Raw genomic sequence first — 26988 nt, 5'->3', positions numbered from 1 at the left:
GGAAGCCGGGTGGCTGGACTGTACCATCTCCTCGGCGTCCCCCGCGTGCGCCCCGCCCCTCCCACACACCCCCGAAGAGGCCCAATCGCATGGGCGGGGGGGCGGGACCGAGGCTCGAATGCGCCTCTGGCAGGGCGCCGGGCGGGCGGGCGCACGGCGCTGGGGGACGTCGGGGGCCGGCCGCGCCTCTGCCCGTCCCCTCGCTCCCCCCCGGAGGCGGAGCCGGCCGAGGCGCCCCGCCCCCTCCCCGCCCGGAGTGGGCGGGGCGGCCGGGGCTCCGGGAGCTGGGCCGGGGGCGGGCCTCCGCCTGCTTCGCCCGAACCCGGAGAGCGCCCGGCACGGCGGCCGCCGACGCAGCAGCGGTCCCAGCTCGCCGAGCCCCGAGACCCGCGGTTCCCGGGCGGCCCCGGGCGGACGCTGCGTGAGGGCGCGCGAGGAGGCGCGGGGCGGCCCGCACGCGCCCCCGGCCGCCCCCTGCCCGTGAGCGCACCGGCCCAGCGCCGCCCCGGCGCGGGGAGCGCCGGCCGGGCTAGGGCGCGGGCGATGCCGCGGTGACGGCCCCGCCATGGCGAAGCCCCCGGCGGCGGCGGCGGCGGCGGCGTCGGAGGAGCTGAGCCAGGTGCCGGACGAGGAGCTGCTGCGCTGGAGCAAGGAGGAGCTGGCGCGGCGGCTGCGGCGCGCAGAGGGCGAGAAGGTGGGCCTCATGCTGGAGCACGGCGGCCTGATGCGCGACGTGAACCGGCGGCTGCAGCAGCACCTGCTGGAGATCCGCGGCCTCAAGGACGTGAACCAGCGGCTGCAGGACGACAACCAGGAGCTACGCGAGCTCTGCTGCTTCCTCGACGACGACCGGCAGAAGGGGCGCAAGCTGGCGCGCGAGTGGCAGCGCTTCGGGCGCCACGCGGCCGGCGCCGTGTGGCACGAGGTGGCCCGCTCGCAGCAGAAACTGCGCGAGCTCGAGGCGCGCCAGGAGGCCCTGCTGCGTGAGAACCTGGAGCTCAAGGAGCTGGTGCTGATGCTGGACGAGGAGCGCGCAGCGCTGGCGGGGGGTGGGGGCGGCGCGGGCGGCGGCGGCGGCGGCGGCGGCGCGGGCTCCCGCAGCTCCATCGACAGCCAGGCCAGCCTGAGCGGGCCGCTGGCCGGCGGTGCGGCGGGCGCGGGGGCCCGCGACGTGGGCGACGGCAGCAGCACGTCGAGCGCGGGCAGCGGAGGCAGCCCGGACCACCACCACCACATCCCGCCCCCGCTGCTGCCCCCCGGGCCGCACAAGGCCTCCGACGGCAAGGCAGTAGCCACGCGCAGATCCCTGGACGACCTGTCGGCGCCACCGCACCACCGAAGCATCCCCAACGGCCTGCACGGTAAGGACGGCTCGGGTCCGGGAGCGCGGGTCTCAGGCCCACGGCCCCTTCCCCCGGGGCGGTCGCCACTCCAGACCCCTCCTCCAGCTGGCATCCAGACCCAAGGGCTGGGGGATCCCGCGCCCACCCGCAGTGGGGTTTTGGGTGACGTTTTTCTGGTCAAGTGATGGAGGCGTGACCCTGCCCAGCTCCAAGTCCGCAGCCGGGCTGGGGACCCACTGGACCCCAGAAAAGTTTCTCTCCTGTGGAATTATCAGCATTCGTGTCGACACTGCAAGGCCGGCTGGGGAGCCTCATCCCAACCTGGAAATCCTGGTCCAGGAGTGGACAGTTCTTGCGGGGGGAGGTGCGTGGGGGCGGGGGAAGAAAGGCCCTTTGAGTGAATTTCCCTCTTATTTGGAGCAACAGGCAACCCCAAACCTGGGTAGCGTCCGTGCGTGTGGGGGGCTGGAATTCCACCTGCGGTTCTCTGTGCCGCCTGCGGGCTGAGACTGCCAGGCAGCCGGGCCAGAGGAACGCGGCCCGGAGCCTCTAGTTTGTTATCAGTCTGGAACTTCTCAAGGTGTGCGGACCTTTCTCAGCCGAGGCTCAAAGACTTTCCAGAGGAATATGTGCTTGGAATGGGTCCTGGCTTTTCTCCTCTGCCTGCCTCAGTTTCCTTGATCTGTAGAGTAGAGTAGATCCCTGCCTTGTGGATTTGAGGGGGAGATAAAAATTCTCCCAAGGGACCTGTAAACTGTTGGTCGTCTTAGAGGAAGTGTGGTGGTGGTAGGTGGCCTGGGTGTGGGTGGAGGACCTTTGGCCTCAGGAAAGCTTGGCTAGTGTCTTCCACGCCCATGTGACCTATGGGGCCCCAGCTTGGGTTTATAGAGCAGAACCTCCGCTGCCATTCCCAGCCCCCGAGCCGTGGCTCTCCTGCCACTCGTGCCTCTCCCTCCCTCCCTGTTCTTCCACATTTTTGGTGGCTTGGCTCCCAGTTCTAGTGGCAGTTGCTACTCCCTGAGCTATTTGCCTGAAGGTGGAGATTAAACAGCCCTTTCTGGTTCACTTTAAAGGCTTTCCTGGTTCAGAGAAAAATGTGTCTAGGCTTTAAATGACTGTTCTTCCCCAGAGTGACGCCTGAGCAGAGGAGGGACTCTGTCTCTCTGGTTTGGTGGCTGAGTGGCCTATGTGGGGTGTTGAGGTGGGAACCGGACCCATGCAGGTGGGGTGCTCGCCAGCCGCAATTTTTCCTTCAAATTTTCCTTTATTTACCTTCACAGCCTCTGAGTTCAGAGCAGGACTGGGTTGAGAGGGATATTTTGTTACCCGATTAGCAATCTACCACTCGCACTCGGGTTTCCCATTGTAACTCTGTATCCGACCCCACCTCCCACCACAGAAGGCTGGAGGCCAGAGGAAGCAGCTCAGAGTTTGGTGGTTTCATTTGTGGGGGTTTCTAGGGCTGGGGAGTCAGGGGTCCCAGTCCCAGCCCCTCTGGCCTCGCCTTCTTGGGGGCCTCGTGAGGGGCCCGGTTCTGGGCCTCAGTTTCTTCCCAAGTGCCAGGAGGGATTGCCGCAGCCCTTGGCTGGGAAATGTTGCTAGTTTTCGGCTGCGTCATCAGTGACACCTGGCTCGAGGGGCTGTTGGCACAGTTCTGGAGTGCCCAGCGTCGCAGTGTCTTTGCAGGGAACTTCTTTCTTGCTTGGGACACAGAGACGTGGCCCCTGTGTGGCTCAGTGTTGGGCCACAGCAGGGGATGGTGCCGGGGCAGGGGACCAGGGGGTGGCTGGGACTTGAGGTGTCCAGTTTTCCTGCAGAGGCCATGGCCTTCCCATAGCCCCCTGGGTCCCGTGCTCACTCGGAACAGGCCTGCCACCGGTCTAGTGGGGGTCAAGCTTGGTGTTGGGCGAGAGCCCTGTTATCACCAATTTCAGTTACAGGCGGCTTGGTGTTTAGTGTGGTCTCTTCAAGTCATGCGTGGCCTTGAGCAAGTCCCTCAGCAATGGGAACAGGATGGCCAGAAACAAGGAGAGGCCCTTCTCTTCAAAATGCCTTTTAGGTAGTTTTGAGTAGAGGGAGGAGGGAGTTGGAGGTAGGAAAGATAATGCACCTCAGTCTGGGTGGTGGAGAAAGTGGGGTCAGATGCTGGGCGTCTGCCCCCTCTCCCCCGAGCTGGTCTCAGTTTGTCCTCCCAGGAACCTTGGAGGTAGTAGTATTCCCATTTTCAGACCAATCAAGTGGAGGCTAAGGAAGGTTCTGAGCCTTGCCTGGGGAAACCGTGGAGACGGGCAGTGTCTCTGCTCCCCATTGCCTGGGTGGGGTTGCCAGTGGGAGGCTGGGGGTGTGGGGGGGGTCCCCCAGGGTGGGGCTGCTGGGAGTTGGGGGCGTTCTTACATGGCTCAGGCTGACAGCTGCCTTGCATCTCTGGCCTCTGTCACTGTCTAACACTCTTAGTCAGCAGACAGCACTGGTGACTCCCTATTCTCAGTTCCTGACCCAGATTTGCTCTGGTTCACCCATTCTGGGAAATGTCACTTCCTTATCGGTGACCACTGAGCAGATGCTTGATAACCCTGTCACTCGGAGAGGTCACACCATCTTGCGTGCGAATCCACCTCCTGCTTTTCTCAGGGGACAGGTTTCTTCTCTGGGCCTCCGCCTGCTCTTCTGCAAAGTGGGGCCAAACCCGGAGTTGCCCCCTTCAGCCACCGCGGCCAAGGGCAGTCAGGGTCTGCACGCAGTAAGTCTCAGTAGTTGTCAGAATTTTCATCATGTTTGTTTCTTCCCAGGCTCCTCGTGAAAAAGCCAGAGGGACCACTTTGGGGGCTTGCCAGGCAGACTTTGGTGTTGTGTTCAGAACTCTGCTGTTCAGACAGCTCGCCTGAGTGTTTGGGACCACAGCATCTGCTGACGAGCCGGGGGGCCTGTGGCCTGCTAGTCCTCTTGGAATCGGTGGGGTGTGCCTGCAGCCATGGGTTGGGGAGGGGGTAAGGAGGGAGGGGGGTGGGGATGGGAGGGGAGGTCCCTGAGGCTGCGGTGGGAGGGGGCCCATCTGTATTCCGGGCAGTCCTGGGCTGGGCTGGGCCTGGCCAGCGAGCATGCATATGCAAATGACCTCCCCCTCCCTTGTTTTTGACCAAGCTCTGGGCTGAGCTGACCCAAGTCTGGATTAGAGGGCTCTTTGCTGTGGTCCCAGTGGGGCAAACTGAGGCAGACCAACCCCAAACTCTCGAAAGTCAGGTTTGCCCCCTTGAACTGCCAGTTTTCAAACAAAAGCATTTTCAACAAGGTCTCTCCTGCTCCTCTTCCACCCTCCCCCCACAAGTCCCTGTGTCTGCATCCTGTCCTCCCCCCATCGCCATGGCCCTGTCCCCTTTAGATAACCCAGAGAAACTAGGACCTCCAGCAAGCCTTTGCACGGGCCCTGTTTACTTTTAAAAAGTTTGGATTAAAAATTTGAGCTTCTCAAAATAAGACGGTTTTGTCCTCCTGCTTGTGTTTTTGTTGGTTTAAAGGGAGGATGGAGTGAGGGTGGTCTGGACCTTTAAAAAAGACAGCGTGAGTCGGCATGCTGGCCCTGAATAGGTCTTTTATTAGGGGCCTCTCAGCTCAGCGCCCCATGGGCAGGATCACTAATAAGACGGCTTTTCCTAAACCCATTCAGGCCTGGGAGCAAAGGTCAGCGAAGACAATGGGGGTGGTTTAGATAAGCCTTTCCCCCTCTCTCCCCAACCTGACCCTGACCTTCCATCCGGGCCCTTGGGGTGTTGGACCCCCAGGGCCATCACAAAAGGAAGACAGGCCTGGAGGGACTCACTGGCTCTTCAGCCTGGGGAGGGCCAGGACGTCCCCAGCACTTCACAGTTTATCAGACAGAGTCTCCCAGTCCCCGCTCCATTATGGTCAGAGCTCCTAAGTGGTCCCATATTGTAGATGGGGAAACCGAGGCTTGGAGAGAGCAGTGACTTGCTCTGGGTCCCATGGGACTGCATGGAGGACCTGGGCTCTGTGTCGGAGTCTGGGCCTGCCACCCTGGGCCTGCTGTCCCTCTGGGCGGGGATAGTCTGGGTCTGTTGGGTTCGGGGAGACTCCCGGGGAAGCCCCATCAGCAACAGAAGGCCTCCCAGAGCTTGGTCCTTGGCAGGGCCCCGGTGACCTGCACATGGACATGGGACGGTTGGGGGTTTTGGGGGCTTCAGAGGCTGGACCTGTATAGCTAGGGTATGGCTTCTCTCCTGGGGAAGCCAGACCTGTGCCTCATTCCTGCGTTCTCGTGTTCTGGCTTGAGCCGGTGTGGCTCATCTGTAAAACAGGGAACATGGGCTCCGGGCAGGCTTCTGTTCACAGGGAGTCCTTCCTTCTGGTATTTTCATTCCCTCACTTCTGCCCAGGCTGGCTTCCCTCCTCCATGGCGCCTCCACCCAACACCTCACCATGGCCTGGCCTCTGAGCTCTTGGGGCACAACTTGGTTTATAACCTTGTCCCCAGAACAGCATGATTATAAGGAAATTCTCTGCTGCATATAATCTGTGTTTTCCATCCATGGGGATTTTCTACCCCATGCTTGTCGATGTCCTCAGCACAGAGAATCGGAAGCCTGAGACCTCCGGGGAGTTCCAGAACCTTTGTGGGCCTCTGTTTTCTCCTCTGCACAAAGTGGGAGATTATTACCGGCCTTTAGGTTGAGGGAGGGAAGTGGGGAATGTCTCCCACAGGCCAGTCCTCCTCCCCCCAGCTGGAGAACTGGGTGTGGGGGTGTGGGGGGTGTGGTGAACCTGACCATTCACCTGTTGGGTGGGTGTGGCAGCATACTGAACCTGTAAGCCTCAGTTTCTGCACCTGTCCTAAGGATGTCACCAGTGTCACCCGGACGCCCTGCAGATTGGCCTCCTGTCACATGCTTGTGAGGGCAGCCTGCCTGCCCTTTGTCAGAGCCAGGTGAGCCCGTGTCTAGTTGACCAGAAGGGAGACGGCGTTTCAGCAGGAATAAGGCAGAGGAAGGTCTGCACGAGGGTCTGACCACCATTGCTGAGGGCCCCAGGCCTGTGAGGTGTTCTCATGCCGTGTGGGGAGCTGGGGTGGCCCCGGGCCTGGACCTGTGAACAGAAAGAACTGGGAAGAACTGTGGAGCCCTGAGAAGGAAAGCCTTGGGACCAGGGAGCAGGCTGTCAGCCCAGGGGTTGTGTCCAGCCCCTGGCGGGGGTGGGGAGCCCTGGAGTGGCAGAGACCGTCCTTCAGGGACCATCGAGAAGAGGGGTCCAGGAGGACCACGTTGGCTCTGGACGTGAGCAGCAGCCAGGGCAGCCGGGGAAGGGAGGGCTTTTTCGCGTCCGTGGCGTTGGGACAGCACAGACGGCTCCGGCAGGGCGGTGGTGCAAGAGGAGGGCGGGGAGAGGCAGGAGGCGGCGGGCGGCCGGGTTTTTGGAGTTCGCCCTTCAAGCCGGAAGGGCCGCATCAGTGCGCGTTTATTGAGGTTACTCTGTCTGAGCTGTGGGCGCCACGCACACAGTGATTCATGTGGCCTGGCTTGGGGAGTGGCCCAGTCAGGAGCATTCGTCCCTGGCTGTCAGGGTGAGGCCCAGCTGGGAGCTGCAGGGCAGGAAGCTTGGGGCTCCCGATGGCCATGGTGGTCCTGGCCATGCGACAGAACCTTCTCTGCAGGTTCTCAGATCCAGTGAGGTGGCGAAGCTGTGTCCCCAGCCCCTGTTGGCCTCCTCGTGACTTCTGAGCTCTGGGCTCAGGCCGTCCTGCACTGCTAGGGGCTTTCCCTGGCTGGCTGCGGCCTCTGTCCACATCGGCCCACACCTGCTGCCACTCTCTGTCCCCGCCTATAACCTGCGCGCCTGGGATCCAGGCAGGGAATGACTCTGGGATTTCCCAGCTGAGAACTAGGCAGTTCCACCTTCCCGGAGCAGGATGACAAGGCAACCTAGGTGGCGTCCCCAGAGGTTTGGTGACAGGAACAAGCTTGCCTGCTGAAGGGACGTGCTGCTCCTTCGATCCTGAAAAGTCAGGAATGGCCCCATTCCTAGCAAGCACCTAGAACCTGTCACGGCCACACATTCCCCTGCCACTGTCCCCTGCCCCCGCAGGGTTCTGGAGCAGATTTGGAGCTGGGTTACTCAGTGGGGGATTCCTGTTTTGGAACAAGTCACTTGTTCAAGTGATGGTCTCCAGCTCTCCAGGGAGCAGGGCAGAAAGCTCAGGACCGTTATTGTCTCTCCTCTAAGTGTTCTTGGGCTCACCCGGTGTGTGATGTTTAAACAGAGGTATATTCTTTAAGTGGGAAGTGCGGGGGGTGGGGGAAGGGAGGGGATGTTGCTGTGTGAAGGTTTGTGAGCGGACCGCTAGCAGAGAACGGATCCCCTAGGGAAAGCCCATCAGAAGAGGTTGCAGCTGGAACTGCCTAGAGCCTGAGGAGAAGCCCTACCAGGGACTTGGGGGGTGTGTGTGCAGGTGCAGTGGGAGGGGCTTCACAGATCCCACCTGGCCGGGCCTGTCCACCACGCAGCCCCCAGTCCTGCATTCCGCACTAAACCAGATGTGCCAGCCAAAGGCCTGCCTGGTGCCTGGGGGCCCCCAGCTGTTCCTTCTGCTGTGCCCAGCCTGTCCCCGGGTCTGTTCTGCCTGCACAAACCTCCTGTGCCTTTGAGGTTCATCTCAGCTCCCGATTTTAGCCACCCTGTCTGAGCTGAGCTCCAAGCACCCCGAAGAGGGAGCGGAAGGGGCATGACGAATAATCACACGGGCCAAGAGGGCCACCTGGGCACGTGTGGCCGGGAAGGTTCCAGACTCTTGCAGACTGGACTTCCACGCCCCACCCCAACCCCATACCCCACGTGACCTAGTGGGACTTGTCTCAGTGCTCTGAGCCTTTTCTTCGGCAAAGCTGTGATCTCAGTGGGGCCCAGCAGGACTTGTCCCTGCCGTGGGAGCCAGGAAGTGCCCAGCACGGCTCCAGGCACGTCTGGTGCCCATCAAAAGACGTTTTTTGGAAGCTGCCCCTCTGTGCCGAGGCTGTGAGTCAAGAGGACCAGGGCTGTGGGCACACAAGCTCAGAGGTAGATGATGGACGGAGGCCCCTGGCAGGGCGGCCAGGGAGGGCTCCAGCTCCCGCGGGGCCGAGCCCGGGGCGGGTCCTCTTCCCTTCCAGCTCCCCCTGGTGCCTTACGACTCCGGTCAGTTGGCTCAGGAGTTTCCGGCTTTCCCAGGCACGGCATTTCCTCCGCACCAAGATACTATCAGTCACAGATGCCCTGCGTGCTTCACAGCAGCTCCTGCTGGGAGGGGAAGACCCCACAGTAAGGGCCGCATGGAGAGAGGCGCCCCACATTGTAACTGGAGGGAAGATGCTTGTTTTTGAATCCAGGAAATAACAAATGGCAAATGGCCAAGGGCACAGGGCCCCTGTTGATGGGGCAGCCAGAAGGAAGGGAAACAGACCCTCCTTTACTCCCCAGGGCCCCTGGGCTACCTGCTGGGCCTGATACTGGCCCCGTCAGCTGACACACTCCCCACATCTAGGGGTTTGAGGACACAGCGTGCCGCCTGGTGCTGTTCTGTGCGTCGGACAACATAGGTAGAGCCAGTGGCTTAAGCGCACTCCTGACCCCACTGCGTACAAGTGCCCTCCTCCCTCCAGGCCCTCACGTTCTCGTCTGTAAGCTGGGGAGCTTGGGTGGGCTGTGCCGAGGCTGCCAGAGATCCTAGCCTTCTCTGGCCCCTTGACTCCGAGTTTATACAATGCACAGAGCCACGAGGAAGGAGCCTCCCGCCCTGCCCTCCTGCCTCTTCGTGGTCATCAGTCATATCTGTGGCTTTGTGTCTTGCCCAGTGGTTGGTCCTCAGCTTGGGCCAGGCCTTCCAGTTTTGCTTCTGGGGTGATGGAGGTGACCCGTCCAGCGCTGGCTCAGGCTCCTGCCTGGCCAGTCTGTCCTCATGAAGGGCTGATGGAATTACCTGCCTCTGCCATCTGATCTGCTCTTATGGGACTAAGTAACAGGTTTGGCATTTGGAGAGTATGTGGGGTTCCGGTGCCTGGTGTGGGGTCTCCCCAGGACAGAGCCGCCTGTCTTGGACTTGGGGTTCCCCTATGTGCAGTCCTGTCTCTGCCTGGTTCGCAGGCGTCTTAGGGACATCTTCCTGGCATGCAGTAGGCACTCGGTGTACACTGGGGAGAGGGTCAGGGCGGGTGGAAGGCACTGCGTGTGGTGCTCCTTCTTGTTGCATTCTTTCTTTCTTTCTTTCTTTTTTTTTTTTTTTTAAAGATTTTATTTATTTATTTGAGAGAGAGAGCAGGAGCAGGGTGAAGGGCAGAGGGAGAAGCAGACTCCCTGCCGAGCAGAGAGCCCGATGTGGCGCTCAATCCCAGGACCCTGGGACCATGACCTGAGCCGAAGGTGGATGCCTAGCCAGCGGAGCCACCCAGGCGCCCCTTCTCTTGTTGCTTTATACCGACAGCGGTCAACCCACTTGGGCCACCTGCCCCCCCCACCCCCTTTTTCCCATTTGCTCCATTTGGTGCCAAATGGCCTGCAGTTCCTTTAGGAAAAAAAAAAAGCAACTCGGGCCTCCCCCCTGAGGGCGGGGGTTGCCTGCTTCCCCTTGCCTGTTTCTCCAAACAATTACTACCAACTATACGCTTGCTTTTACCAGTGGTTCCTAACCGTGGCGCATATTAGGTATCACTCGAGGAACTTTGGACAGTGCCAGTGCCTGGACGGGCACCCCCAGGGATGGGCCCCACTGGTTCTGGAGGCTTCAGTGGCTGCAGAAGCTTCCTGGGGGTTCTGCTGGGCAGCTGGAGCCCCGGAGCCACAGTGGGAGCCATGGTGGGAGCCACCGTGGGAAGCTTGGGAGAAAAGCCACTGGGCCTGCTGGGGCCACCCAAGCTTGAGGTCGCCCGTCAGCAGGTGGGCGGGAGGTGGACGCCGCCCCATGCTGCGGCATCGAAGAGCCCAGCCGGTGGGACTGAGGCTGGTGTCAGCTCCTATTAGCAGTAGGGGAGAAAGGGGCCTGTTTGTGTTTCCCCTCGCTAACCTGGCCCGGTGGGAGTGGAAAGCAGGGACTGAATGGGGATGAGCGGTCCCTGAATACCTAGCCCGGCCCTGGACCCCCTGGGGGCTTGCTCCCCACCTCCACCCCTGGCCACTGTCGCACGGCCAGGCGCCGCCTTCCGCACCCCACTGCGGGGTACTGGCCCACCCAGACAGGGTGGGGCCTTCCCAGGCTGCATTCGAGGGGACAGATGCAGGCAAGGCCGGTGGCACCGAGACGGCAGCTACTGAGGAGAGCCGACCCACTTCCAAAAATAGCCCATCTACTGTCAGGGGAAGCGTCTCTTTGTCTCCCCAAATCAGTCTTTCTGTCTCCCGTCTCCCAGGTTGTAAGGCGGTAAGGAGGCACACTCTTGTCTTGGAATCAGAAGCTCCCCGAGCACCCGCCCCTCACCCCCCACAAGAGCCCTATTGTGTGCGGGCCCTGAATGTGCCCGCCTGTCCCGTCCTCTGCCTAATGAGCCCGCTCTGGGAGTGGCCCTTTGTGATGGGTTCCGGCCACGCTGCCTGAGCCAGGGCTCCAGAAGGCTCCATTTCCCTGCTGCCCAGCGTCCCTCGGAGCTGGTGGGACAATGGGAAGCTCCCGGCCTGCCCTTTTTCCTTTTTCTGTGTTTTCTGGAATACAGACACACCACTTTTATACCTGGACCAAAACCAGCGAGTTTCTCCCTTGCTCAGTGCCTTCTGTCCTGGCTGGCCAGGAGGGCACCCTCCCCTCTCCCTCCTTCCCCAGCCCCTCCTGTGGGACCTCCCAACACCATTGTCTCCTTCCTCTTGTGCTTCTTCCCCTGCAAACAGGCTCATGTTTCCTCGTCCAAAGCAGTAAACAAAATCCTGTCCCTTCTGTCCTCCTGCCCCCCTCCCCCATCCTCGGGCCGGCCTGCCTCCTTCCCCTGCTGCTGCTGCTGCTGGGCAGGCCCGGCCTGGGAGAGGTCCAGTGGCCTCTTGTCCTGGCCTCGGGTGGTGTTTGATGCCCACTCTGGGCTTGTCTTCTAGGACCAGGCAGTGTGCTGGTTACTTCTGTCTTCTCTGATGAGCTTCTGGCTCCTTCTCTGACCGCTCCTGCCCTGAGCGCTCCGTCTCTCTCACTTGTTGCTGCCGACCTTGAGCCCAGGCTTCCAGTGGCCGACTGGTCACCATCCTGTTGACGCTGCTCTTTGAACTTGTGTCCCTTCCTCTCCCACCTGTGTGCCCATACCCTCTCCCTCACTGGTGGCCGCCCTGCTTCAAGGTTTCCCGGCTTAGGCCATCCACGAGCCACAAGTGGCTGCTTCAGTTCCATTTAATTAAGATCAAGTAACACGGAAAGTTTCACTTTCTGAGTCACACTGGCCCCTTGCACGTGCTTTGCACCTGCTGACAAAGCACAAATGGAATATTCCCATCATTCCAGAGAGTTCTGTTGGGCAGTGCTGATCCAGATAACTCCTTGCTGGGTCATGCGACGTCTGCTTGTCCACAGAAGGAAGCTCTGATGCCTGAGCATGGGGTCAGGCGTTCCTCTTGTCCCCTCCTGCGGGCTTCAGGCACACAGCAGACCCTTAGGGCTGATCTCCCCCCCCCCACCCCCCAAAACCCAAGCTTTCTTTGAGGCTTGGGTTAGCCTCTGGAGGCGGACAGTCATGGGGTGCATGGGGTGCTCTTGTCCACTCGGAAGCCTTGAGCCCCTGTAGCCACAGATGCCACCTCCGCTGGTGGCCTTGTGTGGGGGTCCACGTGTATGCAGGGAAACCCAAGTCCAGAGAGGCTACCTGCCCTCCAGGAGGCTCTGAGCCCAGCCACCGGCTCCTGATCCTCCAAACCAGGCCAAGAGGCCTGCAGAATCAGAAAACAAAGAAAAAGAAAAAGAAAATTACTTTTTAAAGCAGTAGAGTGGGGTGGGGTGGGGCGGGCAGGGGAATGTACCCAGGCCAGCCTGTGCTCCCCCCCAGCCCCCAAGTGGAAGCGTTCTGGAGGGGCTGCACACCCATCCTGGCCCAGGTGTTACCAAATTTGAGCATGGCTCCCCTCCTTTTCTTTAATTTAAGATTTTTATTTATTTTTTTATTTCGTTACTTCGAGTGTGAGCAGGGGGGGAGGCAGAGGGAGAGAGAGGCTCTCAAGCAGGCTCAGTGCGGAGCCCAGAGATCTTGCTTGACCTGAGCTGAAATCAAGAGTCAGACTCAGACGCTCGTGCTCACCCAGCAGAGCCACCCAGGCTCCCTCCCCTCCTGCCCTTCCAGATTCCCCCGGGCTGTGACTGTGCCAGGTAGTGGGCGGCCTGGCCGCCTCAACTCGGGTTCACGTGAGCTTCCTGTGTCCAGCTGTGGGCCCTTCCTGCAGCCAGTCTCTGGCAGATGTGACTGTGCATGCCACACCTGGGGCTCTGGGCGTGGCCCCCTGGCTTGCTGTGCCTCCTGTGTCCTAGCCACTGAGCCCGCTGTGGGTGTGTGTGTGTGTGTCTGTGTGTGTGTGTGTGTAGGGGGGTGTGTGGTCAGGGGGATAGCTGTGAGATCACAGCGGAATGGAGCTCTCTGCCCTCTCCCCTGCCAGGTCCTGGGAAAAGGGGCTGATGTTCTGGCTTCGATGACCTTGGGAGCCAGGAAGGTCAGGGGAGAGCCCTTATCTTACTGTGGTCATTTGGACAGTGTCCGGTGGTGGGAGGAGTTACGGTGGGTGGAGGACCCTTGACGTCCTGCCTTGGAGGTTCCCCCTACAAGGGGCGGGGGCGGAGTGGGGGTGGGGGGTGGGGAGGCATTCTCCTGCTGCTGCTCCCTTCCTCACTCTGCTGCCCAGCCTCAGAATCCCTCCTGCCCACCAGGGGCAGAGAGTGTGATCAGGACACCCTGGGGATGCTCCTGGCCCTCCCACCACCCAGGTCTCCACCCCAAGGGTGGCCTGTGCCTGATGCTGCTTTCATCTCGCCTTTCCCCCTGCAGAGTCCTTAATCCCGGTCTTTGGAGTTAAGCCCTTACTCCTGTGCAGGAGGGCCTGGCCATGGGCAACGTGATCCGCTCCCCAGTGTGTGGTGCCGATGACACGCCCTGGGAAACGCCTATGAAAAGACCCCTTGTTTTTGGTGCAGGCCCAGGGAGAGCAGAGGCGAGCAGCCAGCCCCCTGGCTCTGCCCTCCTGTCCTGCAGCTCTTTGGCACAAGCGGGGGCCCTGGAACCCTCTGACCTGGGGCTTTATTTTAGGAGGGAGATGCCTGGGCCAGCTCAGAGCCTCATTCTGGCCCCTCAGCAGACCCCAGTTGCCTTCAGGGCAGCTTTGCCCTCCCCTCCGTGTGCACCTGTCAGCCGGTGCAGTCACCGACTGTGGAGTTGTGCGTTTTTCCCGGGACATCACCGCCCGGCTCTGACTGGACTTCTGGTGCTCCGTGGCCCGGGAAAGGCCAGCAACCGCCGTAGGAGGGTTCCGGAGCTCCCTCCCCGCAGCCTTTCCTCCCCGCCTGCCCACCATCAGGAAAGTCCCCTCAGGTCCCACATGCAGAAGGGGAGGTGTACAGGTCTCTTCCCTTCAGCTCACTGGGCCTCCTGGACACGGACGGTGTTGGCCGGGGGCCTGTCATCTGGCGGGTTTGGATGACCCCGTCTGTGCCCGCCCCCGGCCGCGCCCCGTCTTTAGAGGGTTGTGCTGATGTTTTCGTGTAAACCTTTGCTTCCTGGACTTCTCGCTCATTGTTTCCGTTTGGCCTTGATTTCTGCCTGTTTTCCTGGAGCCTCAGTTTTTCCATCTGTGAGATGAGGCCGTTGGACGGGGTCCTCAGAGACTCAGAGACGCTGGAATGACTTGTCGGTGAAGTTCTAGATGCCTGGGCCTTCCCTCGGCATCAGCCTCGTCCATGAGGCTGCTCCCAGCCTGGCCCCTTCCCATGAGGCCAAACCAGTATCTCTTGGGTTGGGTTGTGGGTTTTTTTCCCCCTACCCATCCCCCAATACACCTGTTGCTCTGGGGCGTTCAGAACCGATCGTGGCCCAGTTTCCAACCTCAGGCCCTCTCCATGCAAGTGCTTGCCCGGGTGGGGGAATGATCTGACCCAGAATCAGGAGGCAGCAGCCAGAAGGGATCATTTGCCACCCTCCCCCCACCAAGGCTTCTCTCTCCCAGCCTGTCCTCCCATAGGTCTCCCATGCCACGTCCCCGAGGCTGCCGGCCACAGCAGCCATTGCCAGCAGGAGCAGAATAAAAATGGAAGAGTCTTCTCATTTTCTTCTTTTCAATGCAACCTTGATCCCTCCTTCCTCCTCCTACAGACCAGGCCTCTGGTGACTTTTGAATAGTCCCGCAGGCTCCCTTTTCTCTGGCTAAATACACCCTCATGGGTTTCTTGTTTGCCTAATGAAAATGGCAGGCTTGGGAGCGTCCAAGGGAGGCCCAGGAGTGTGGAGGAGGCGATCTGGGCGCCGGACTGACCCAGCCAAGGACGTTTGACTTTGAAAGGTGCTAATTTACTCCCATGCTGGCTGCTGTTTTCTGCATCCTGGGTACTGGCCGGGTGGGCAGGCGGGCTCTGTGGGGAGGGAGGAGCCTTGTATCCGTCTGAGATGTCTGTCTCCCCAGCCTCATCCCCATTTGCCCCTTGGTGGTTTGCTGACTGTCCGCTGGAAGAAGCAGGAAGGAGGGTCCCCATGGGCGAATACAGCTGGGAAGCCTGGGCGGCCTCAAGGTGGACAGGGAAGGCTCAGTGAAGGGCGGCCAGGAGAGTGGGGAGGGCGGCCCGGAGGCCGGGGGGAGATGGAAGGGGTGCTGAAGTGGGCTTGCTGGGTCTTCCCTGCAGACGAGGAAGCTGAGGCTTGGCTCGCGTGTGCGGTGGCTCTGCTCATTTGTGTAGCACACATTTCTGAGTCAGCCTAGGGCGTGGGGCTGCAGGCTGGCGTGACCGCCCGCTGCTATGTCCTGCACCTGGGAGTGAGCTTTTGGGGGAGGTGGGATCAGCCCACCGCAACGGCAGGGCCAGGGGCAGGGAGACTCTCAGGGCACATGGAGGGGTAGTTCTGATGCAGGGGTACCTGCTCGGCCAGGACCACCTCCCACCAAGCAGGTGCCTTCTGGCCAGTGGGTCCCCACCACACCAGGCCCACAACTGGTCCAGTTTGGCTGGGGACTCCCTCAGAGGGAGTGGTGAGTGGCAGTCTGATTTGTGGAGGCCCTCGGAGGGGATGGGCCCTCCCCCCCCCCCCCCCGCCACTGCCCCACTCCTGACTCTACTTTGTCACCTGTGAAGCAGACCCTTGGGTTGGGAACCCCTAATGGCCACCTCACAGCATCAGACTAAATCCATTTTTTTTTTTTCTAATATGTAAGGAAATTAACAATCTCCATCAGAGACCTTAAATGGGACTTAGTTCTGACCATTAACATCACTCACTGAAGCTGTTTCTGGTCATGATTTGTAGAGGATGAGTGGGAAGAAGGTCTTGGAAGGGAGTGACCGACCATAGTAGGGCAATCACATGCCCCAGTGCCCTTTCCTCCTGTCCCTAGATTGTATCCTTCTGGTGCCGTGATGATTCGGCTACCTGGCCAGCACCTGAGCAGGTCCTGAGGAAGGGTCCTCACGCCTGAGCTCTTGTCGTGGGTCCACTGCTGCGATCCTAGACAAGGCAAACCCCCGGGTGCCGAAGTGGCATTTTTCCGGCCATAACTTTCCTTCTTTCCAAACAACGACCCATTTGTTCTAGAGAACTTAGAGAAACAGTCACCTTGGGCCCCAGCCCCCAGGTGGCCTCTGAGCCACTGAGCTGCGGCCAGTGGGGATAGGGTCAGTAACTGGTGTGTTTCCTTGCTTCCCCTGGAGGACAGGCCGTTGAAATGGGCGTGTCCAGGAGATGATCAGGGACATTCTCGTATCTGGTGCGACTTCTCTTCTCTCCGTGGGCTGGGGGGCAGGTGTGTGGACGTGGACGTTGAGTTCGGGTGAGCTCAGGCTCTGGGGATTTCTTGGCTCTGGAGACACGCTGGGTTTACTTTTGCCACATGACAGATTCCTTCTGGCATGTCATGCCTGGGTATTGTCTCTGTCTTCGGTTTGATGTGAGATGTGTAGTGCTGCTGATTGGTCCAGGGATGCCCTGACTGGGGTTCCGCGAGGCCAGACGTCTGCTGATACGGGAACCCTGCTGCGGGTGGGAGGGGGGCCAGGATGCTCCAGGCCCCAGGCTCCAGGTGTCTCTCCAACAGATGTCTGCCCTGCTGGGGGCGGGGGGCCTCCTGCAGCCACTTGCTCACCTGGTCCTTCCAGGCTGCAGGCTCCAGCTGCCCCCCACCCCCACCCCGTGATTTATCACTGCTGGAGAGGCGGAGCAGCCGTCTCCCCTAAACAATCCATTGCTCACTGTGGAGAGCTTGGAAGACACCGGGAGTCTGAAAATTGAAATTTAAAAATCATCTGTAATCCTCCCCTCTGGAGAGAAGTGATGTTAGCATTTTGCTCTGTTCCCAGATCAGGGAATGCTGGGTCCAAAGGGAGCGCTACACACATCTTTCTTTAGCTTTTTATTTTGAAATCACTACAGCCTCTCAGGAGGTTGGTTGCAGAAGTGGTAGACAGGGCTCCCGTGTACCCTTCGGCCCGCATCCCCCCCAGGGGCGACCTCTTAGCGTGGGATGCAACCTGGACCGTGACATCGGCACAACACAATGGCTAGACGCAGATCTTTTTTTTTTTTTTTTTTAAAGATTTTATTTATTTATTTGACAGAGAGAGATCACAAGTAGATGGAGAGGTAGGCAGAGAGAGGGAGGGAGAGAGAGGGAAGCAGGCTCCCCGCTGAGCAGAGAGCCCGACGCGGGACTCGATCCCAGGGACCTGAGATCATGACCTGAGCCGAAGGCAGCGGCCCAACCCACTGAGCCACCCAGGTGCCCCTAGACGCAGATCTTAACTCGGATGGCATGGAGCTCTCCCTGCGTGTAGTGTGTAGAGTTTCATGAGACCTTGTCACATGTATGGAGTCGTCTTGCTCTTTTAAAAATAAACTTTGCTGTTTGCAACTGTTTTTAGATTCACAGAATCCTTTAGAAGATAGGTGGAGTTCCCTGAAGCCTGCACCCAGCGTCCCCGCTGGGACCTTCCCGCCGGGCTGTTGCACCTTGGTTGCGATGAACGAACTGATACTGATACCTTAGTAGGAAGCGAATCCACCTTTCTTTCAGGTTTCTGTAGCTTTTACCTAATGTCCTCTTTCTGTTTAGCATTCTGAGACACACTTCTTATTTTTAATTTTTTTAAGATTTTATTTATTTATTTGACACAGAGACAGAGAGAGAGAGAGGAGGGGCAGAGGGAGAGGGAGAAGCAGGCTCCCTGCTCAGCAGGGAGCCCAATCTGGGGCTCGATCCCAAGATCCTGGGATCTTGGGATTACCTGAGTTGAAGGCAGACGCTTAATGATGGAGCCACCCAGGCACCCCTAAGACACACATTTTATTTTATTTTATTTTTTTTAAAGATTTTATTTATTTATTTGACAGACAGAAATCACAAGTAGGCAGAGAGGCAGGCAGAGAGATAGGAGGAAGCAGGCTCTGTGCTGAGCAGAGAGCCCGATGCGGGGCTCGATCCCAGGACCCCGGGATCACGGCCCGAGCTGAAGGCAGAGGCCCAACCCACTGAGCCACCCAGGCGCCCCTAAGACACACATTTTAAAAGAACAGTTTGCCACATAATACCCCTGCAGTTGGTAATCTCGCCTTTCTTCCATGAGATGCTGAGAATATCTCACCGCGTCACTGACTGTTCTTTGAACACATCTTTGCTTGCTCCTTCCGCTGCGTACACAGACCCCGCTCCCCTCCCCCCGCTAGCGGAGCTTCCCGAGGGGGCTGAGCTGCATCTTGGCTTCTTTGGTCATGACAGCCTGTCCTGACAGGGTGGTCCTAGGGGCCAGGTCTGGCACAGCCTTCCCGGTGAGGAGGGGACAGCTTTGGAGGCACACGAGCCCCCCCGCCAGCAGCCCCCGGGCCCCTCCTGGAGGGGCATCGCCTGGAATGGCTGAACGTTGTGAACATGAGGACATGCGTCTGTGACAGACCGAATCTGGTCACTTGGGTGCAGAGCCTGGCGGTCGGGTGGGGTAGGGTGGAGGAAGAGGTCATCAGTGCACGGCTCTGCTGGCACCAGCCCCGCCATCTGCGGTGTGTCCCATCGCCTCTGTGAGCCTCAGTTTCCCCCGGGGAAACCGGGTGCGCTCAGATGCCCTTCACAGCCTGTGGAGAGAGAAGTACAGGCTGGTTTGTTGGCCGGCGGCGGGGACTTGCCGAGATGGGGTAACGGTTAGGACCACAGGTTTTAAGAGTCGGAGACGGAGCAGCCTTGTCTGTGACCAGCTCCCGAGTACCGCTGCACAGCCCGGAGATTGCTGGGTTTAGAATAGCTACTCCGATCGGGGGCCATTTCCAAGGGGTCGTTGACCCTACCCCTTTGTGGCCTTTCAGGGCCGGGCCACGAACAGCAGGTCCCGCCGACAGGATGTTACAACGCCAGCCCATTGAGAGATCCCTCTGGAAATCCTCCTTTGGCTCTGAGGCAGGCAGGCGAGAGAATTGAGCACAATGGGGACCACAAGACAAAAGGCCCAGTTGTCGGCCCGTCTGGGCAGGGTCAGTGGGTGCCCCGGGCCAGGGCAGGCAGAGCCAGTGGGTAGCTCGTTGGATTTCTGCCCACCAGTGGCGTGGCCACGAACGTGCTCCGAAGGAGGAGAAGGCCAGATGGAGGCCAGATCCTGGGCCCGAGGTGCCGTGCCCCGTTCTTGCCTGGCAGTGCCATCCTGTGACGTGAGGCTTGGCGTGTGACTTCCGGGGTTGTGTCCTTTGCCCGTGGGGTCCAGACCCACTTGGCGTGGCATAACGGGCGGCCCGCTCACAGGACCCGGTGCACCCGCCTTGCCCTGGTCCTCACTCTGCCGAGCACGGTGGTGTGTGTGGACCTGTGCCGCGTGACTGGGGGGATCTTAGTTGTTGGGCTCACTGGCCTCTCTCTGTCCGTCTTGGTGCTGGGGTTTCACCCTCCTACTCCCATCCTCTGCTCCAGGATTGTCCCCTCCAGCCCTCACTCTGCCCTTCTGGAATATTCTTCTTGAAACTTAGTCCCTGCCCTGCCCCCAACCCTGCAGGGACCCTCTCCTCAGCACTGAGTTCCGGCTCCTGGGAGGTGCTCTGGGCTCTGACCCAGACTCCTTTTCCACACCCTCTCCGGTCTCTTCCTGTAGCTTCTGAGACCCCAGGCCGGTCCCTGAATACCATCCAGGCATTTCCACACCCTGGGTCTGGCCTTGGCTGTCTTCTCCCTGACCTCCAGTTCCCTCCCCCTTCCTTGCTGCTCTCCCTTCCGCTGGAAAATCCTGCTTGTTTTCCCACTGTGGCTGAAATGCCACCCCCACTTTCACATTTCCTCTCCCCCATTGTCCACACGGTCCCTCTTGCCTTCGGCCCCCAGGCTCAGTATGGCTCTCTCAGATGTATTTCACTCTGTCTGGGTTGTGACTGTTTCAACACGGGCCTCTGCCATGGATTCCCAGGTCGGTGCTGGTCCTGGGGACCCAGGGGTCTGGGCTTGCCATTTCCTGACCCAGTGGCTCTGGTCACCTGGACGGCTGAGTTCCTGGAAGTGTGGCTCTCCAGTGGTGGCCCTGGGAATGTGAGGCTGAGATGAGGGGTGGGGGTGGGCGGGGGCGGGGGGGCGGGCGGGCCCATCCCACCCCGTGACTCGTCCCAGCTGCACAGGGGGGTCTGGCCTCAGGCCACTTCAGGGCAGACAGCCTGATAGCCCTCTGTGCCTTCCTTAGTAAGATGAAGATGCTGATGTCAGGATAGGCGAGGGCAGGGGGAGGCTGGTGTGTGAGCCTCACCCCAGCTGCCCTCCCTCTATGCAGGGCCCTCAGTGGGGTGGGAGTGGGTGGGCGGGGCTTGAGAGTCACCCGCAGTCAACCTCTGTCCCAGCCTGGCCTGCCTTCAGTGATCCCAAACCCGCAGCCTTGCCTTTTGGGCCTACACCGTTCGGTGTTTCTTGCCTGGGCTGTTTGGGTCTCAGTTCTGGGAAGGCTCGGAGGATACAGGGGCTGGCTGCCCCTTGATGTCTGGAACACTCTGGGCCCTTCCTGGGTGCCCTGTGGGTCCTGTGGGATGAGCTGGTAGGAGCCTGGGGTTGGGGGCTCCCCTGCCTGTCCCAAGCCCTGGTTCTCCTCACCTGTGGTGTCAGCCACCAGCTACTCAGGAGTGATGAGCTGAGCTGCCGACGATGACCGAGGAAGCCGAGGTGAGGGCTGTGTGGCCGCTCAGTGTTCTTGACCGGGCTCCCCGAGAGCAGGGCCCCAGCTTGTCTCCAGCCTGCCCTGTGCCCAGTGCCCGGCCTGGGGCAGGAACCGGGAACGGGTCCCTGGGTTGTAGGGGAGGTGAGGAGGTTGGCTTGGGGCAGACGAGGGGTGGGACAAGGTGTGCGTGTGTGTGAGAGAGAGAGATGTGTACATGAGTGTGAGTGTCTGTGTGAGTGTGTGAGTGTATGTATGAGTGTGTGTCTATGTGAGAATGTGAGTGTGTCTGCATAAAGTGTGTGTCTAGACTGAGTGTGAGAGAGCATGCCTGTGAGTGTATGTGTGAGATCATGTTTATGTGTGTAAGTGTATGTCTGTACGAGTGTGTGAGAGGATGTCTACATGAGTAAGTGTATGTGTGTGAGTGTCTGCGTGTGTAAGTGGATGTACTAGTGTGAGAGCATGTCTACGTGAGTGTGTAAGCATAATGTGTGAGTGTCTACAGGAGTGTGCACATGTCTATGTGAGTGTGTAAGTGTATGCATGTATAGAGAGTTTTTTTTTTTTTTTAAGATTTTCTTTATTTATTTGACAGAGATCACAAGTAGGCAGAGAAGCAGGCAGGGAGAGAGGAAAGGAAGCAGGCTCCCTGCTGGGCAGAAAGCCCAATTGGGGCTCGATCCCAGGACCCTGGAGTCATGACCTGAGCCAAAGGCAGAGGCTTTAACCCACTGAGCCACCCAGGTGCCCCTAGAGAGCTTTTTTTTGAGTGTGCAAGTATATGCATGAGTTTGTGAAAGTGCATCTACATGAATAAGAGTGCGCCTGTGGTGTGTGTCTACATGTGTGAGTATATGTGAGTGTGTGTCTCCGTGAGAGTGTGAGTGTATGTGTTAGTGTGTCTACACGGCGTGTCTGCGTGAGTGGACGTGTATGGCCACATGACAGCTTCTGGTTTTGCTTCCCCCTCCGGTGGACGGCTCACCACCGCTGGGCCGCTGGTGCATGGTGGCCTTTAGCGCAGGAAATGGGAGAGAGCACAATTCCATTTCTTTTCATACCAACGCTGCTTCCATCAGCTCCTCCCAAGAGCAGAGCTGGCTTCCCTGAGCTCTTTCCCTGCTGGGAAAGAGCTTCCCTTGCACTCATGGAAGGGTCTAGGTGACATGTGATGCTCATGGTGCCCCCCTTTGTCCACGTGGAAGGTGACCCTCTGCCCAGTGCCCGGGTGGGTGCTGGGAGCAGCACTGAGAACATGCAGCCCCATCCTCTCTTGTGCTTACAAAGCCTCATTGCAGGTGAGGAAACTGAGGCACGGAACATGGAGGAAGCTGCCCAGGTCATGCCCAAGGAGCCCTGAAGTGCCCCCGGGTTCCAGCGTGTATGTTTCCCCCGTGAGATGGAGCCCAGGGGGATCCTGGACCAACGAGTTGGAGATATGCGGGGTGGGGGGGCCCACCATGATGGGCACCATCCTCGCCGCCGTGTCCCTGGGGCACAGTCTGGACCCCTCCACCAGTGGAGGAGGAGGTGCCCCGGGGGCGTGCGGGGGAGGCCAGGGGTGCAGTGCAGATCGGGGTCGCACCCCTGCGCACAGTAGGTTCTCAGATGGTGCTGCTGCTGTTGCGTGTTCGTCCCGTTTACTGAAGGCCTTGCACAGGAGTGACGGCAGGACGCAGGCTGGGAACCACGCGGCAGGCGGGCTGGGGGCTTTGTTTCTGGGGAGGTTGGATCCGGCCTGGCTGGGGGCAGGTGTAGTCGCTTCCCTGACTGATGTCTTCTTGGGCTCCCCGATTGGGGAGCGGACTCCCTGGGGCATCTGGTCCTTGGTGCCCCCTGTGCCCCCGGGCGGCCTGGGCGTGGTTGGAGAGCATGTCCTTGGGTGTGGGTAGGGGCTCTGACGAAGGCATCTGGGGTGGTGGAGTGGGGAAGGTGGCATGGGAAGAGTTGCTGACTTGCTGTGTTACCTCGGGCATGTGGCCTGCCGTCTCTGAGCCCTGATTTCCTGCAGAGTGACTGACAGGGCCCCCGCCCCTGAGTCCCCACTGTGTGGTAATCCCAGAAGAGGCCACGCAGAGAAATGTTTGGTGCTTTCCAGGCAGCCCTCCTCGGAGCCTCCTGAGGTTGGGTGGGACTGGGTGTGGGCGAATGGGAGGCTCTGGGAGGAGCTGCAGGCAGACTCGGTAAGTGCTCCCACTTGTCCTGGGATCCCATGTGGATGTGCACTGGGCTGCTTTTTGATAGTCCTGGGTCTCACAGGTTCTTGGAGGCGAGGCTGTCGTGGACAGAGGGACAGGGCCCACAGGGGGGTTCATGGCATGTGTGTGGACCTCCCAGGGACTGTGTGTTACCAGGCTGAGGTGGGGGTGAGCCCCCCGGGGGCTCCTCCTGGGCCAGCTTCGTCCTGTTCAGAGCAGGAAGGGACACTGTGTGCTGTCTGGCCAGCTCACCTGACTTGCAGTGACCCTGGGACCATGTTTGCTGTCTTGGGGCTTCTGGCCCTGGGTTTCAGATGTGCTCAGTGGGGAAGGCTAGTAGCCATACTCTGAGTTTACTAAGGTGACGAGGCCTCCTCACCAAACATCACAGCTTGACTTAGTGATCCTTCAAGCCCCTTTGATATGCCCTCGGCCCCCTTTGTGGGATCGTGGTGTCTGTTGGGGGGTGGAAGGAGATGGGACCATCAGTCTAGCCATCCCCACAAGAGGCACAGGGACGGGGGAGGCCTGTGGGGTGAGTGGGGATGACGCTGGTTTTCCATTGCTCCTTGCGTTTGGATGGGAGTGGGGGGGATCATCTCTGCTCACAGGTATCTGATTTGGCCCAGAGGGTGGCTCACATTCCTAATGTCTGTCCTGGTCCCCTGGCCCCTCAGCCATCAGCTGAGACCCATACACTGTCTGTGAGGGTCAGCCTGTGGGGCAGCATCAGTCCTGGGTGTCCCAGGGTGCGCTTGTTCTAGAAGCTGCCTTCCCGTTGGTTCTGTGTTATCCCCGAAGGCCTGTGAGCGTCGGGGCCAATCAGGGCAAGGCCAGGGAAGCCTGGAGGGGGGCGATCTCTTCTGCATGGTCCTGGCAGCCTGCTGTAGGGCCTGGAACTTAGATGTTTGCTGTGCGCCATGCCCGGCTCAGAGGGCCTGCAGCAGGCCCGTCTGCCACTTTGTTGTCCAATTTGAGGGGAAGAAAGCCTGTGGCACAAACGTTTGTGAATGCTTTCCTCTGATGTCGCCAGCAGGCATTTTTGTAATGCTTTGAGCTCTCCTGAGTGATCACTAGGTGCTGGGGCCTGCTGAGCCCTGCACCGGTGGGTACCCTCGTGACAGAAAGGAGCGGCCAGGGCTCTGCGTGAACTGTGGGGCCCTGATAGCAGAGGGGGCCCCCAGGATCCGTGCTCCTGAGTCACAGGGCCGCTGTGTCTCCTGAGGTCTTGGTCACGCCCCTTGCAGGCTGGGCTAATGCCCCTGGAACATCCTAATCCCTGAGTGCTGGCCAGGGGGCAGGAAGCAGGCCCCACCCCGCAGCTCCTGAGTCAGGGAGCTTGGGCAGAACAGGATGGATCCTGGGGCGGTGCCAATTAAACAGGAAGGAGGAGGCACCGACCATCCCTGCAGAGGCTGGGACCTGGCCCTATTCCGGGTGAGCTCCGCCGGGCCACCCTCCGGCTGCAGCCCCCACCTTCCGGGAAGCCTTTCCTCCCTGTATCTAGTTGAAGCCATTTGCTAAGTGCCCTTGATGGGCACCCACTTCTTGGTGGGGGGGCTCCAGGTGTTCAAAGTGGGATGACCCCCGGGATGGCCGGTGCCCCACTGAGCGGCTCCCATGGCCCGTCCCTGGGGGAGGACCTGACGCCTGTTACCCTCCAGATTCCCCCGCTGCAGGCGCTCTGTCGTCCTGCTTTGCAGAAGTGGAAGTGGGAGCCGGCTTAGGAACGGGCCCAGGTTGCAGAGCTGGGAGTGGTAGGGCCAGCAGGCCAGCTGACCCGGCCTGCCAACCTGTACAGCCCTCGGGACAGGCATGAGGACTAACCGCATCACTCCACGCAGACGAGGCCCCCACGCTGTGCTTGGCACACCGACTGCCTCCGTTCCGGGCTCTCCTCTCCTCGTGCTCCCTGCAGTCCCGCTCACGTCCCTCATGGTCCGTGTCTGTGCCCGGTGGGCCTCCCGGGCCTCCTTCAGCTTCCTCTCCTCACTGCCCTGGGTCTGGATTGAGCTTTGCACGGTTCTTTGGGCCTCGGCCAGGGAGGGACAGGGAGACCCTGCCAGGCGTGGGTCCGGTCCTGGGGGGGAGGAAACGCGCCGCGGGTGAGATGCTGCCCAGCCGTATCTCTGCCTCCCGGTCCAGGCGGGCTTCCTGCCAAGAGCCCCGCAGAGAGTCCCCAGAGCGGTTTCGCTTCATCGAGCCGCCCCGGGGCAGGGCCCCGTAGTGCTCTGCCGAGGCCGTGGGGTGGGGAGAAGTCAGAGAGCGCAGCCGGGGGCCGGGATTAAAGACAGGATTTCACCAAGGATTTGTCTGAGAATTTAACCCCTGCACAAAGCAGGTAGCCAGGGGTGTCCTTTCTCAGTGAGGGTGCTGGTCAGGACCTGGGGTTCCACGGGACGGCTCCTGCCGGCCGCCATCCCATCCACCCTTCAGACACCAGGATGAGAGCCTAATTCTAGGGAGGCAGGATCTGGGAGAAGCTCTGGGGCAGCACCTTGTACCTCCCAGCTTTTTTTTTTTTTTTCTCCAAAGATTTTATTTATTTATTTGACAGACAGAGATCACAAGTAGGCAGAAAAGCAGTCAGAGAGAGGAGGAAGCAGGCTCCCCGCTGAGCAGAGAGCCCAATGCGGGGCTTGATCCCAGGATGCTGGGACCATGACCTGAGCTGAAGGCAGAGGCTGAACCCACTGAGCCCCCCAGGCGCCCCTGCCTCGCAGCTTCTGTGGCAGCCTGGGATGTTGTGCAGGTCGCGTCCGAGGCAGGCATCGGCATTTCCAGAAATCTGAAGCTCGGAGACACCAGGAGTCCTGCTCACTCACTGAGAGGTGCAGGGAGCCCTGCCTGGGTGTGCCCGTCCCTCCACCCTGCACCCTTCTGTGGGGGAGACACAGGGGTGTGGAGGGTCTCGGGTGGGGGCTGGGGTGAGGGGTGCATTCGGGAGGTGGTGGGTGTAAGAACTGAGCTCCCCTGGAGGGCTGCCGTTCCCCTCCCCTGCCCCCCGCCCCAGAGCAGCCAGGCACAGGGCCTCCTCCCTGGCCACCTGCTGCCAGCAAGGCCCGCACGGCCCACACGGCCCTCTCCTCCGTGGGGATCAGGCCCAGATCTGGGGCGAGGCGCCTGACGTGGACGCTCCCGGTGGTCGGGCGGTTCAGGGCTGTCCTCTGTAACAGCTGAGGGTCCGGCGCTGCTTTGTGGGGGACTCAGTGACCTTCAGTGGCGCTCCAGGCCGACTTCCCTAAGGTGTGGCCTCAGAGGCAGCACCCTTCTTAGTCCGTTTGTGCTGTGGTGACAAAGCAGCACAGACCGGCGGGCTCACGAGGAACAGAAACATGTACTGCTCACAGCTCTGGGGGCTGGGAGTCCAAGGTCAAGGCGCCAGCTCGGTTGACTTCTGGCGAGGGCCTGCTTCCCCCACATAGCTGGGGCCTTCCCGCGGTGTCCGCGCGGTGGCCGGGGCTGGGAGCTGTCTGGATCTGGCTTATGAGAGAACAAGCCCACCCGTGGGGCTCTGTCCTCCTGGCCTGAGCACCTCCCAGAGGCCCATCACTTCCGGATTTCGTGGGAACACACAGACCATTGGGACACCAGCCCACGAGCCCGGCAGAGCCCATCTGGGGTGCTCCCTTTCTTTGTGGCATCTTGGCTTCCCATGACTCCTCACCCTGCAGGGAGCCCCCAGGACGTCCCATCCTCTGCCGTCGTCTCTGCACCTCTGGTGTTGGCTGATGGACAGCCCTGGGGACATGTTGCACGGCAGCAGCAGGGCCATGATGGGGATGCGGTGGCCAGCTCTGCCTGGGTTCTGGGTGCCCTTAGACATGGCAACGGCTTTACTTGTCCCCTTCGGCAGCAGGCTGCATCCTTGGGCCTTCCCGTGTTGTGTCTCCCATGGTCACCATGATGCCCTGGGTCTGAGGTCACCATCATCCCATCTCACACACAGGGTTGGGAGGCTCAGAGGTCCAGTAGCCTGGTCGGGGTGGTCTGGATACCACAAGAGAAAAAGAATGGTAACCTGGGCCTCTGTGCTCCTCCCTCCATGGTGTTTGGGGTGTGTGTTCTTTGTCGAGCACGCCTTTCGTATTGGGTCCATTTCTATGCTGGGATCCTTCTGGAAGCAAGACAGACAGTGGTCTTGTTGGGGAGACAGATG

At 60.2% G+C, this 26988-nt stretch overlaps 1 protein-coding gene across 1 annotated transcript in view; it reads left to right on the top strand.

The window, feature by feature from the left end:
* The first annotated feature begins 383 nt into the window (after nucleotides 1–383).
* The window catches only part of LOC111148598 (coiled-coil domain containing 85C), a 74059-nt gene continuing 47454 nt past the window's right edge, over nucleotides 384–26988 (top strand). Inside the window, exon 1 of the mRNA XM_022505301.1 lies at nucleotides 384–1361. Within this exon, the coding sequence (XP_022361009.1) occupies nucleotides 566–1361 (796 nt within the window). The 5' untranslated portion in view covers nucleotides 384–565. The remainder of the gene's footprint in view (nucleotides 1362–26988) is intronic.

This window comes from Enhydra lutris, unplaced genomic scaffold (assembly GCF_002288905.1).
Source record: "Enhydra lutris kenyoni isolate GAN:26980312 unplaced genomic scaffold, ASM228890v2 scaffoldscaffold20, whole genome shotgun sequence".
Lineage (NCBI taxonomy): Eukaryota > Metazoa > Chordata > Mammalia > Carnivora > Mustelidae > Enhydra > Enhydra lutris.
The sequence above is the reverse complement of the archived record's forward strand: the minus strand, read 5'-3'. Positions and strand labels throughout refer to the sequence as shown.